Below are 12,728 nucleotides of genomic sequence, written 5' to 3' on the forward strand. Positions count from 1 at the left end.
CCTTCAAGCCTTTAAGACCCCAGACGCTATACTTTTTGATAGCCGGGCACCATCAGCTTTCTTCGCCACATTTGCTTATGCACCCATTTGTCTTCAGTTAAATACAAGTTTCTTGTGTGATATAAACTTTGCAACTTATTTCTCCAATTCTGTGGGCTGTCATTTCAGTTTCTTGATTATGTCATTCAAAGCACAAAACTAATTAAGGAAGCCTAATGTATGTATCCTTTTGTCACCGGTTTGGGCATTATAGCTCAGAAACAATTGCCTTATCCACAATCCCAAAGATTTTTTCCTTTAGAATTTCATGCTTGTAATTCTTGCATGTAGGTTGACAATCTATTTTGAGATAGTTTTTTATTGCTATGTGAAGTAGAGGTCCAATGTCATTCTTTTCTTCTGAAGAGTTTATAGATTTACATTAACTTATGATTATCATTATGATAACATTTGTAGGTGATTTGAGGATTAAATAACCAAAACAAATAGAAATTAATAACTTGACCAAAATTTCAACTCCTAAGCAGCAGAGCTGATCCCCACCTCTGACTTGTGCATCCATATTCTTTGGGTCACTTCCTGAATGAACTGGTTGCTCTAGAATTACAGAGGAAGTGGGATATTGAGTTAGTTTATTGTGCCAACCTGGCCGATAAACACGTGGGGTTAATTGAAGGGCAGAGAGATAAATGGCTCAGTGAGTCTTGCCTTTCTAGTTCTCAGGTTTCTTGCTTTGTGGTGGTCGGACCAGGGTGCAGCTGCCTTAGCCAGTTCGCTGCTTCAGCTGCCAAGGCTCACTTCCCGCAGAACATCCCCAAGGAGAAGCTGCATGGACCTTTCATGATGCAGCCCTGGGTGCTGGAGCAGCCGTGTGGAGACCCCTGCCAGCGCTGAGATGATTACACATTCACTGACTCGGCTTTCCTCCTTTAGTCGGTATCATTGTGTCTGTTTTGTGAGATGGAGGAGGGCTTTGTGGACTGGTGTTGGACATATGGGTTAATTTTGGACTTGGGTTGGGCAGCACTAGGTTGGGATGTTTTCTTGATGCACACTTATCCTTTATATAAAACTCTCTTATACATGAGTTTCTGTGGATTTGTTTCTCTAAAGTACCCAGACTATTACAGATGGCCAACAAAGGTGTTAACACGACTGACAAACCATGTGTGAAAAATAAATGTTAGCTCTTGTTCATAGTTTCTATCATGATACTATTTGTTAATGACAAATATAGAATATCAATTTTGGGGGGACTAGAAAAGAATTTTCTAAATATAGTGCTAAGGATACACTGTTAGATTTAACACCATGGCACTTAAAAGAAAACCTATATCAAGACACTATAAAATCAAATTTTTAAACTTTAGACCTTTCAGTGTTTTTTTTTTTTACTATTGGATGTACTAACTTTCCAATAAATGACATTTGGCAGATCAACTGGAACATTCAGAGAAATCCTAGAAGAAAAGTAGTCATCAAGATGGCAAGTCCACTATTTGCACATCACATTTGCTCAATTTGTTGAATGGGTACTAAACAGTGTGTATACAGAGCAGACTCGAGTAGGCTCAGGAAACATGCAGCCACTAAACCAGAAAGAACTGGGTGGTGATTTCAGCACCTTCCCCTACAAGGAAAAACGATCATGGAGTTTATATTCAGCCAATACAATGTCTATCAGGGCAAAAATCACTCTTTGGTGGAATGTAATAGAACCCTCGGTCTCTATAGTGTATCACTGATAATGTCTAGTATTAAAAAAACTACAAGACATGCCAAGTAACAGAAAACAACATGTCCTGAGTTGGCTAAAACAACAGCAGCAACAATCAACAGAAATGGACAGAAGACTCATATTGTAATCAGTAGGCAAGGCCTTAAAATCTACCATAAATATACCCAGCTATACAAATAAGTGTAAATGAGTGAGAAATAGGCCGATGGATAATAGCAAAAAATAGAGAATACTAAAATAAACGTATAAAAAGTACAATAACTTGATTGAAAATTTCACTGCATGTTCTTAAAACAGATAGGCATAGCAGAAGAGTCAGTAAACATTAAAAGAAATCAGATACAATTTAATAAGATCAGGTAAAATAAGTAAAATGTTTAGGATAAGTCGTAGTTATTACTGTTATCAGGGCCTTGGGTGGTACAGTTTTAGCTCAACTACTAAGCCAAAGGTTGGTGGTTTGAACCCACACAGTAGCACCACAAAAGAAATGCCTGGCAATTTGCTTTCATAAGCATACAGCCAAGACTATCCCATGGGGCCCAGTTCTGAGGGCACCGAGATGGACACGAGTTCCTAACTTTCTTCACATTGTGGATACCTTCAAAAATGTACTGAAGGTTAGAGTCTTTCTTCCCAGAAAAGAATGCCTTATTTATTCCACAAAATGGCAAGGTTCCGAGAGCCTGGTACGATTATTTGTAAACTAATGGTATCATGAGTCAAACTTCAGAAGCCTTGATTTAGAAGACCCCAGACTTTTATACAGCAGAGTGGAAACAGCATTTGAAATCCCTGGATTGTCATGCAGTTGACCTGCCTGGGCTGAGGAGCAGTGAAGAGAGTGGCCCTTGGGGACCAAGGCTAGAAAGAAGCCTATGGAGCTGGGGGCTTTTCTCAGGTTCAAACATTACATTTGAAACAACAACAAAGAAAACATGCGGGCTCTCTAGGGAAGCATCTGCTTTGGTCTGATGAGGCTCTTTCACGGTGCAGGTAGAGATTAGAAAGGACTTCCGTGAAGTGACTACAAAAGAGTGGCTGTTCAGTCCTGGTGGGTTCCGGGTTCCTGAACCCCCCGCCCTGGGAACACAGGCATGAGTTAGGAGTTGGGACGGTGGCGTGCTGATGGCTGAGGGAAACTTTCAGAGAAGCTCACACCTTGAAGAGGCCCAGGAGCTCTTAGAACAATTTTGTTACCATAAAAGATCACATGCCCCAGGCTCCCAAAGTGGTGGCTGGTGATACAAACATTTAACACACTCAGTCGCTGACTGAAACATGGAAGCTTTGTGTCCAACCCAGAGTCTCCTCAGGAGAAAGCACTGACTGTCAACTTCCCCCGATCAGTTAATGAGCATCCTGTGGAGCACAGTTATCCTCTGCCCGCGTGGAGTCACTGGGAGTCGGAATCAACCCCAATAACAACTAGTGTTAGAGGCTGGGAGAGGCCATTCCCTTTAGAGAAGGTGGCCTCCCTAGCCCCTGATTTTCCTGGGAGGAAGGGGTGAGGATATTGGAACTCAGAGCAAAACTTGGTTGACATGAGAAGCTTGCTCCCTCAGGTTTGTTAGCTTTATTTCGCCTGATATGAGGAAATGTGGAAGGAGGAAGTACTCATTCTATCTGATATCTTGGATCGATCTTCATGAGTGATCTTTGGTAAAAAGGTGAAATAGGATTAAATAACAATGTAAACTTATGCAGAACCACCACAAAACTGGACGGATGATTTTTCCATCCCGCTGACTGCTTTCCATTCCTGTCTGTTTTCCTGCTTTCTCCTATCAAGACCTGGAGAGGGCAGGAGTCGTGCCAAAGTACGTGGTCATTCGACCAGTGTGCCTGGAAAGCAGTGAGCAAACTTCCCAGACTGGAGACTGGGCCCCGCCCTCACCTAGAGCACAGGTCTGTCAGCATCATCTGAGCTTAAAAACGTCTTTAAACCCAACACCAACCACCGATGGAGTTCAGAGTTTTAAAATGAGAATTCCCCATTATTTGTTAGGACCTTAATTCTGAGATTACAAGACAAGACTATCTTAGGCCACTATGAAGACATTTGGGATTGGAAAGGAAAATTAAAACATTAAAAACATGCCTGGTATAAGCCTGCTAATATTAGATGGCATAGAGCCTCGAGACCCGCCCCTGCTATAGAGCCAGGAATAATCCTATTACACGACAGGGCATAAGATCTGCTTGGTCAGGTGGTAACGGGACACTCAGCCACTACAGTAGCAATGACAAGGGCAGCCTGCTCTGTTACAGTCCTGAAAGCACACAGGGGCAGTTGTACCCTGTCCTATAAGGTAGCCATGGGTTGGCACTGACACCATGGCAGTGAGTTTTTTGAGAGCATAATCTCCCTGTGCCAACTTTCATGTTCTTAATGTATGATACACAAAGAAAAGGACAACTCAGTCCTATGTTTGCTAATTTTAAAAAAAGTATATCAGAACTAGGGATTCCAGAGCAACACATATGTTCACTATACAGTTGTCTTCAGTACACACTGCCTTTACACTTCTATATCTTTTTATTATATTATACTTTTTTTCCCAGTGACCCTATATAAGGTTTCTGAGGCTGTAAATCTTTAGGAGGGCAGATAGGCTCATCTTTCTCCCATGGAGTGGCTGTTGTTTGAACGACTGATTTATGGTTAGTAGTCTAACGTTGTACAGTATATGGTACAACGCCAATGCTAGCAACAACCGATAAAATAGAAATAGAGGATTTCTGAACAAAGCCTTGTGGCCAATAAGAAGTCACAGTTTATCTCACAGAAAATAATACAAATGGAGAAAACATAAGCCGCTGTGTGTCAGAGCTGACTTGATGGTAGTGGGTTTGGGGTGTTTCGTGTTCGGAATTTAAAAGTGAATTTCAGTGATGTCTGTGTGTACATGTATGAGGTTTTAAAACTAGCCCCACAAAGACTAGTAGCTATCCTAATTCATCAACTCTACTAGTCCATCACTTCTGGCAGAATAATAAAAAACACAATACCACATTTTAGACTCTTACAATGGCAAAAGTAACAGTTCTAAATCAGAGATGATGTTTATGAATTGGATAGAGGAGACGTTGGTAGTGCAGAAGGTTTTGTGTTGGTCTCTTAACCACAAGGTCAGTAGTTGAAAATCACCAGCCGCTCCTTGGAAGAAAGACCAGGTTTTCTGCTCCTATAGAGACTTACAGTCTTGGAAAGACAAAGGGACAGTGCTACTCTGCCCTATGGGGTCCTCAGGAGTCAGAATCCACACAATGGCAGTGAGTTTCTTTATTTGCTTGTCTTCTTTGCATAAATTAGATATAAAACCACTATCAGTAAAAACTGGGTGCACTTCCCACTCTTCCCTTGGAGATTTAGTTACCAATGTATGAAAATAATTACATTCAAGGTGTGCTTTTTGTAAGTTGAGTCAGCAGCATGGACCATTAGTACAAGATCCTTCTTGTTTCCATAAATGTGATGGGCCTATTTCCATTGATTGTTTATGCTTAGAAATATGATTTTCCGTTGCTGATTTTCATAATGATCTTCAAAAGGAAATCTGCGGACACATTAGCTTGCCAATAATACAATTCATTAAAATAGACCTCTGAAAAGAACACGTTTGGGGCTATGCATCAAACTTTCCCACCATGCAATCCACATCAGAGAAATAGTGGTGCTACCAGTGAAGACCGACTCACCTGCTGAGCTGCTCTTGACCTTCACAGACGGCCAAGGACAGAGGGGACTGCAGGGAGAGAAGAGCATGGGCACAAACCCTATGCAGGAGGAGCCTAGATTTTTTCTATCCTCGCCAATTTCTTTTTAGCACAGCAGAAGTTCAACCCCCTGCGATGCCAATCAATGTATATGAGTTACTTTAACCAGGCATATGCAGACAATTGAAGACTCAAGCCAGAAAAAAGAAAAGACCTGGGGAGGAAAAACAAAGCATTCGTCTTCCTTACTTTTGACCGTGAGGTACATGGACTTGCTGACGTCGGCGCCCACATCGTTGCTGACCTTGCAGAGGTAGTAGCCACTGTCTTCTTCCACAACGTGCTTGATCAACAAGGACCCGTTGCTGAGGACCTGAATGCGGCCATTCAAGGCAATTGGTTGGAACTGGGGCACCCCAGCACCTGAAGTAGAATAAAAAAGGGGCGAGGTGATGTAAGCACAGTAAATAAATGGAAAAAATGAGCTGTCATTCACCCAGAATAATAAAGAGAAGCGATGGACGTGTAACATGTTTCCTACAGGACAGTGGTGGGATTTACCAAAATTTCCCCCCACATTCAAGCTCTTCTTTAAAGAGAACTGTATTTGTTTACAATGGCAATGTTTTAAACTCTGAGAATGAGAATAAGAGAGCTTACTGGTCATTTCTCCATCAAAAGCCAAACCACGGTCTTTTCACTCACCTTATATACATGCAAAATCCAGACAATGAAGAAGGAAGATGGAAAAAAGGAAATGTTTGAAAACAAAATATGAGGGGAGTATTGTGTCAGATATTACAATGCATTTGAAAGATAGTAAGTGTTCTGCTAACATTGGGACAGACAAAGGAACACAACAGGGAGGAAGATAAAAACAGACTGCAGTGTATACATTATTTTCATAAATAATAACGCATTTAGAGTGAGTTGGAAAGTGTTGACTACTCAAAAAATGGTTTAGGGACAACTGATTAATCATGTAAGCTAATGATAACAACAATTATGATGTTTATGATGACCCATAATGTGCCTTGATTAATGCAACATAATATATGCTTTTATAATTAATTTTACCAAATTATCACACTATCTCCTTATTTCATCCATTTCACATATGCTGACACTGTGGTTCATTTAGGTTAAACAGTTTATGTAAAATGATCCAGCCAGATGGTGATGTTTCTGGAATTTGTGCTCATAGCTTACTCTCTCCACTGATAGTTCCCTAGTTCCAACATTACTTCTGTTCTTAAAATGAGTTGTGATTTAATAAAACTTTATGTGTAAACAAGAGGTTATCAGGCTTGAAGATGTCTACATAGAATCAACATCCTAAGAAACCATACAAAAGCAAAAGGACAAGAATAGAACATTCATGCCCTATTTTTAGTGAAACCAGGAAAGCGCTAATATTTCAACTACAGTAATAAGTACGGTATATTGACAACAACAGTGGTGACTGAGCAGAGATGCCTACAGAGAGGCAGGGGAAGCTCAGCCGTGATGAGCTGTGGATCTCAGCCAGCAGCAGCAAAAGATCCCTGTGACAGGGAAAGGCATAACCCACGGGATAAACACCAATCCGTGAGAATACTGTGCAAAGGCTGGGTTGGGCTGGAGTTTCCCTGGACTTGCCTTGATTCTTAGGGTTCCTAAAAGTAGAGTTAAGTGAGAAATCATTTCTCTCTGGGCCATGGGGATTTTCAAAAATGGAAAAAATCAGCAAAACACGAAACTGGTTCTTTGAAAGGATTAACAAAAATTGACAAACCACTGGAAATTTAAAGAAAAAGTTAGAGAAAATGCAAATATCTAGAATTTAATAAGAGAACATTAACATCACAACAGATTCATATGAAATTTAAAAAGGACATAAAAATCAGCACACTACTCTGAAAGACTGTCCTCCAACAAGTTCGGTAATCTAGAAAAAGTGGACAAATACCTAGAAATACGCCATCTGCCCAAATTAACACAGATGGATGTAGAAAATGTGAACAAGCCCATGACCAAAGAAGAAATAGAGAAGGTCATCACGAAACTTCTTACCAAGAAACGTCTGGGAACTGATGGCTACACGGGGGAACTCTAACAAATATTTAGTGAAGAGCTGTCACCTATTCTACACAGATTATTGCAGAATATAGAAAGGGGCTTTATTGATTCTATAAAGTGAACATTACCCTGATACCACAACCAGGCAAAGATCCCACAAAAACAGAAGACTTTGGATCAATGGGTCTCGTAAACACACATGCAGAAATTCTGACTAATGGAAGCCAACATATATTTTTAAAAAGAATTAACCACGATCAAGTAGGAATATATCAGAGATGCAAGGATGGTTCAATAGAAAAACAATTAATGCAATCCAGCACATAAACCAGAAAAAGAATAAGAATGATATGATTTTTATCAGTAGATCAAGAGAAGACATTTGATAATATCTGGCATCCATTTCTGATAAGAAAGAAATATTCAATAAAATAGGAATAGAAGGTGAAGTCCTTCTATTTAAACATAGTAAAGACTATATGTGACAATCCAACAGCCAATCAGACCCAAGGAGAAAAACAGAAAGCATTGTCCTGAAAAAGGACACCAGACAAGGATGCCACTATCACAACTCTTACTCAACAGCATGCTGGACGTCTTGGCCAGAACCACCAGACAACAGAAATAAATCAAGGGAATAAAATTGGGCAAAGAAGAAGTGAAATTATTGCTCTTTGAAGGCAACATGATTTTATATAGAGAGAACCTTAAGGTATCCACCAAAAGATTGTTGGGAACAATTGTGGTATATGGTAAAGAAGCAGGCAGAAGATTAACAAGCAAAAATCTATCGAATTCTTGAATAACAACAGCACAAGCTCTGAAAAAGACAGTAAGGGAACTATATACCATTTACGATTGCCACACCAGCGATGAAGCACCTGGGGAAAAACCTAACCGAAGTATCAAGTGATCACACAAAGGAGACTGTTGAACATTATTACACGGAACTGAGAGATGGACACAAATGGGAGAGTATCCTGTGGTCAAAGAATATAGGAAGACTTAATATTGTGAAAAAGTCGAGTCTACCCAAAGCAATCTAGAAATAAAATGCAATTCCAGTCCAAAGCCCAACTTCATTCTTTACAGAAATGGCAAAACTAAGGACCAGCTTTATATGGACAAGGAAGAGACTTAGGATCAGCAAAAAAACCCTCCTCATAAAGAACCAAGGAAGCCTTACAGGACCTGGCTTCAAAGGCCTAGACACAGCCACAGCTGTCAAAACAACCCGGTGCTTGTCCCACGAGAGAGACACAGTCCAATTGAACATAGAACATCCAGAATTCGTGAATTTTTGTCTACGGTGATGGGAAAATAAGGTCAATCTGGGATAATGGTTACATAACAAGATCGAAGTAACTGTGGTCGCTCAGCTGTACACCAGAAAAAAGAAAAGAGGGCCCAAACCAACTCTAACAGCAGCAAAAACAAACAAAAGAACATGAAAACAATGCTGCATCTGTTGATACTAAGTAGGTTCAACTAAAGAATCCATAAGGTTAGTTTTCTTGGCTTGAAATTTTAGGGTCATAGCTCTATTCAATAAATGGGCCTAAACTTGATGTTAGAGCTTCAGCTTTACTTTATAGCTTAGTGAGTTGAACCTACAGTCTTTAAAGCTTGCAAACAACCACCCAAGATACTTCTGGTCTCCATGCACCTGCACAAGCCAAGGAAGACAACCTAGGAGTTTAAATGTCACAAAGGATGCATGTGACATTTAATGTAACCTCCTTTGCCATGAGATAACAAATATACTGATGGTGCCCAGCTACTTGTACTGAAAGTTTTATTCAACAACCTACTAGACAGACGGATCAGTAGTCTTCAAGCAGGCATGGCTATTCAATACAAGTGAGCAAGCTACATTTTCCAGGCACTGAAATAAAGCACACTATTGACTGATCTTCAGTCCTTGGAAACGGACATCATGCTCAGTAAAGCAGGTGGGCAGCAAAAAAGAGGAAGACTCTTCGGTGAGATGGCTTGACCTGGTGGAGGCAACCATGGGCTCAAACAGCAACAGTTGTGTGGACGGTGCAGGATGGGCAGCGCTTCATTGAGTCCCTGTGAAGAACCCACTGACAGGCACCAAACAACAACACCTATGCCTGTTCTGTAGTCGGTTCCCAAGGGCATGTTAGACAGAACAGAAGATTCCACGATCCGATTAAAAACACCTGGGTACCCTAGTAACTGTATGTGAGAGAAGAGACTCAGGAGAGGAGGGGTGGTAGCTATACGCCAGGCACATCCCTCAAAAGACAAACACGCTTTTCTGATCCTTCATAACATCACATGTATTTGGCAGGTAACAAGCAAATCCAAGAACTCCTGACTTACCTTTAGAGAATTTCCACACGATGGTGGGTACAGGATAACCCTCAGCGGAGCAGTTGAGAATGACAGCTTTGCCATAAATGCCGTCCTGGTCCCGGGGCTGAACCACAAACTTGGGGGGAACTGGAAAGAGAGGACCACCACTGGAAATTCAGACAGCATTGTTTATAATAAAAGCATGCTTCAGATGTCTAATGAGTCCCCAAAGAAGCACACCGCTTTGCAGAAAGGAGAAAACCAGTGCTTACAGTTTAGAGAACACAAGGAGGAAACTGGGGAACTGCTTCTTGTTCCCATTAATGATCTTAAGTAAATGGAAGTTATCATGCACTAGGGAAAACTGGACTCCAGGAAGAAATATGGCATTTTGCTTTTAATCTGCTATTAAAGGAGGTCTTCAGGAAGTTCCTCTATGAAAAATAGAGTTAGGACTACCGTTTAAAGGATTGACAAAGCATATATGTGATCCTTAAATAGGAATTTTCTAGGGTAAGTAGTTTTCTTGGGGTCTAATTGCTTTCACTCTTGTTTTCCTTCTCACAAGAGATGGAGGGAGAATTAATACATGTCACCATGTATTCCTTACATGGTGACATAAAAGGCTAAGTCCTAGGTTGCTAACCAAAAGACTGGAAGTTTAAGACCATCTAGAGGCACCTCGGGAGATAGGACTGATCCAGTACTCCCCCCAAACCAGTTGCTGAAAGCCCCATGATGCACATTTCTGCTCCAGCACACATGGGTCTGTGAGTAGGTTTTTGGTGTTAAAGAGAATAAGGAACATGAGACCATATTTGATATTGGGCTGTTTCCAAAAGTCTGACGATGGTTCATTCTTCCAGTTGTCAGCACCATTTTGGACCAAAGTTGAGGTAATGTCCCATAATGTCTACAGCAGTAGCTATATGGAGCATCAGATTAAGTAATTGCTTATTTGGTGAGTTCTGTGAGGTGCTGAATAAATCCAACTAAAATTAACATACCGTATATTCTCGAGTCTAAGCCGACCCGGATATCAGCCAAGGCACCTAATTTTACCACAAAACATCATAAAAAATGTGCTGAAAAATTCAGCTTATACACGAGTCTATACAGTACATACTTTGCTTAAACTATACCTACCAAGAGAAAGCACATGTTTCATGTGAAGTTATTTGGATTTCAATAATATTCAAATCTTACAGGTGAAACCCCACAAGGACATCTAGAACCTGAGTTGTTACAGGGCGCAGTTTCTTCCTGCAGCACGGAGATCAATGATGCTAGAGAAGACTATCAGTAGAGGAGACTTTGGGGCTTAACTGTCACACACAGGTCAGAATTTAAAACCACCAGCTGCTCTGTAGGAGAAAAAGGAAGCTTTCTACTCTTAAAAAATTTTCAGTCTCATAAACCCACCCATCGGGGCGGTTCTCTACTGTCCTATAGGGGGGCTAGGGGTCAGACTGGACTCAATGGCAGTGAGAGACTTTCTATGAGACAGTCATAGAATTATGTGAGAAAAGACATAAGTATGTCCACCAAATACTAGATGCTTAGCAGGTGTAAATGGTCTTCCTCAATTTCCCATAATTCCTTGGAAGGAGAATCTTGTCAACCTTGAAATATCTAGGATTCTTCATTTTGAGATTGAGAAGTAAGTCTACTTAGCACAGGTGCTCTGGAGACAGCACGAGCAATGGGTTAAGCAAGGAGAGGAGTATGGTCTAGGTTAGCAAGGGGCTTAGAAGCATGTTGAAATGAAATTAGCCGTAGTGTGATCACTTTGGACATAAAACAATCAAGGAGGAGAGAAAAATATTGATACTGCAGAGGCACCTAAAGACGGGAACCCACTACTGTGTTTCTGAGTAGTCCTGGTTCTAGTGCCCTTCCTCAGCTTCATGTAAACAGTGCTACACACTGAGAAGCCAGCAAGCTTGATGGTTAGACACATATACTATTTAAGAACCACATATATGTTTTATGTATCCTTTAAATCATAGCTCTCCGAACTTATTTGGCCTACCACTCCCATTTTGGAAAAAAACAAAACAACACAACAACTCAGCAGCCCCCTGCAATGAAAAGCATGTGTACTATAGCCCTTAATCCAGGATAGAATGCTGTCTTTGCGGTACACCCCTCCCCACCAATCGCTCTAGTACTTCCCAGAGGCTGGCATGACTCACTTTGGGAAACACTGTTTTAAATGGTGATTTGCATTCTAATTTCCATAGCAAATTCCTGAAGACCTGTTCTAGTAACACAAATTAAAATCACAATGTCTCATTTCCTTGGTTTATTTAAATGCCTGGGTTGATAACCAGCTCTGTTCTCTTCAGTTGGATAATGTGCAAATTATCAAATATCTTCTAGCCTCAATTCCATTAGCTACAGGATTATTTTAAGGATTAATGAATTAAAACTAAAAAGTTCTTATAACAATGCCTGGCAGATCTTATGATGTTGTATGAGTGCTGGTTAATTTAGTACATGCAAGTACATCCAGCTTTAACATATTCATAGCAAAGTCCTCAATTGGCACATGAAATAAATTGGGATTTCTAGAATAATACTCAGCCAGCAAATAGTTTTCTTTAGTTCAGATGTTTAAAATAATATAATACTGGGTGACAGTCATGCATGGTGAGGAAATTGTTTCGAAGGACAATAAACCATAAACCAAACTCACTGCTACTGAGTCAATTCTGACTCATGATGACTCTATAGGACAGGATATAACTGCCCCTGTAGGTTTTCGAGACTGCCATTGCTTATGGGAGTAGAAAGTCTCATCTTTGCCCCACAGAGTGAGTGTTGGCTTTGAACTGCTAACCTTGGGGTTAGCATCTCAATGCATAACCAGTACACCACTAGACCTCCT

At 40.6% G+C, this 12,728-nt stretch overlaps 1 protein-coding gene across 1 annotated transcript in view; it reads right to left on the minus strand.

Moving 5' to 3' along the window:
- The window catches only part of DSCAM (DS cell adhesion molecule), a 617,895-nt gene that overhangs the window by 243,666 nt on the left and 361,501 nt on the right, over window positions 1–12,728 (minus strand). The window contains exons 10-11 of the mRNA XM_045284541.1: window positions 9,866–9,985; window positions 5,708–5,881 (exon numbers count right to left, since the gene is read on the minus strand). Coding sequence (XP_045140476.1) covers window positions 5,708–5,881; window positions 9,866–9,985 — 294 coding nt within the window. The remainder of the gene's footprint in view (window positions 1–5,707; window positions 5,882–9,865; window positions 9,986–12,728) is intronic.

This window comes from Echinops telfairi, unplaced genomic scaffold, assembly GCF_000313985.2.
Source record: "Echinops telfairi isolate 266 unplaced genomic scaffold, ASM31398v2 ScPeMD7_7469;HRSCAF=8507_0, whole genome shotgun sequence".
Lineage (NCBI taxonomy): Eukaryota > Metazoa > Chordata > Mammalia > Afrosoricida > Tenrecidae > Echinops > Echinops telfairi.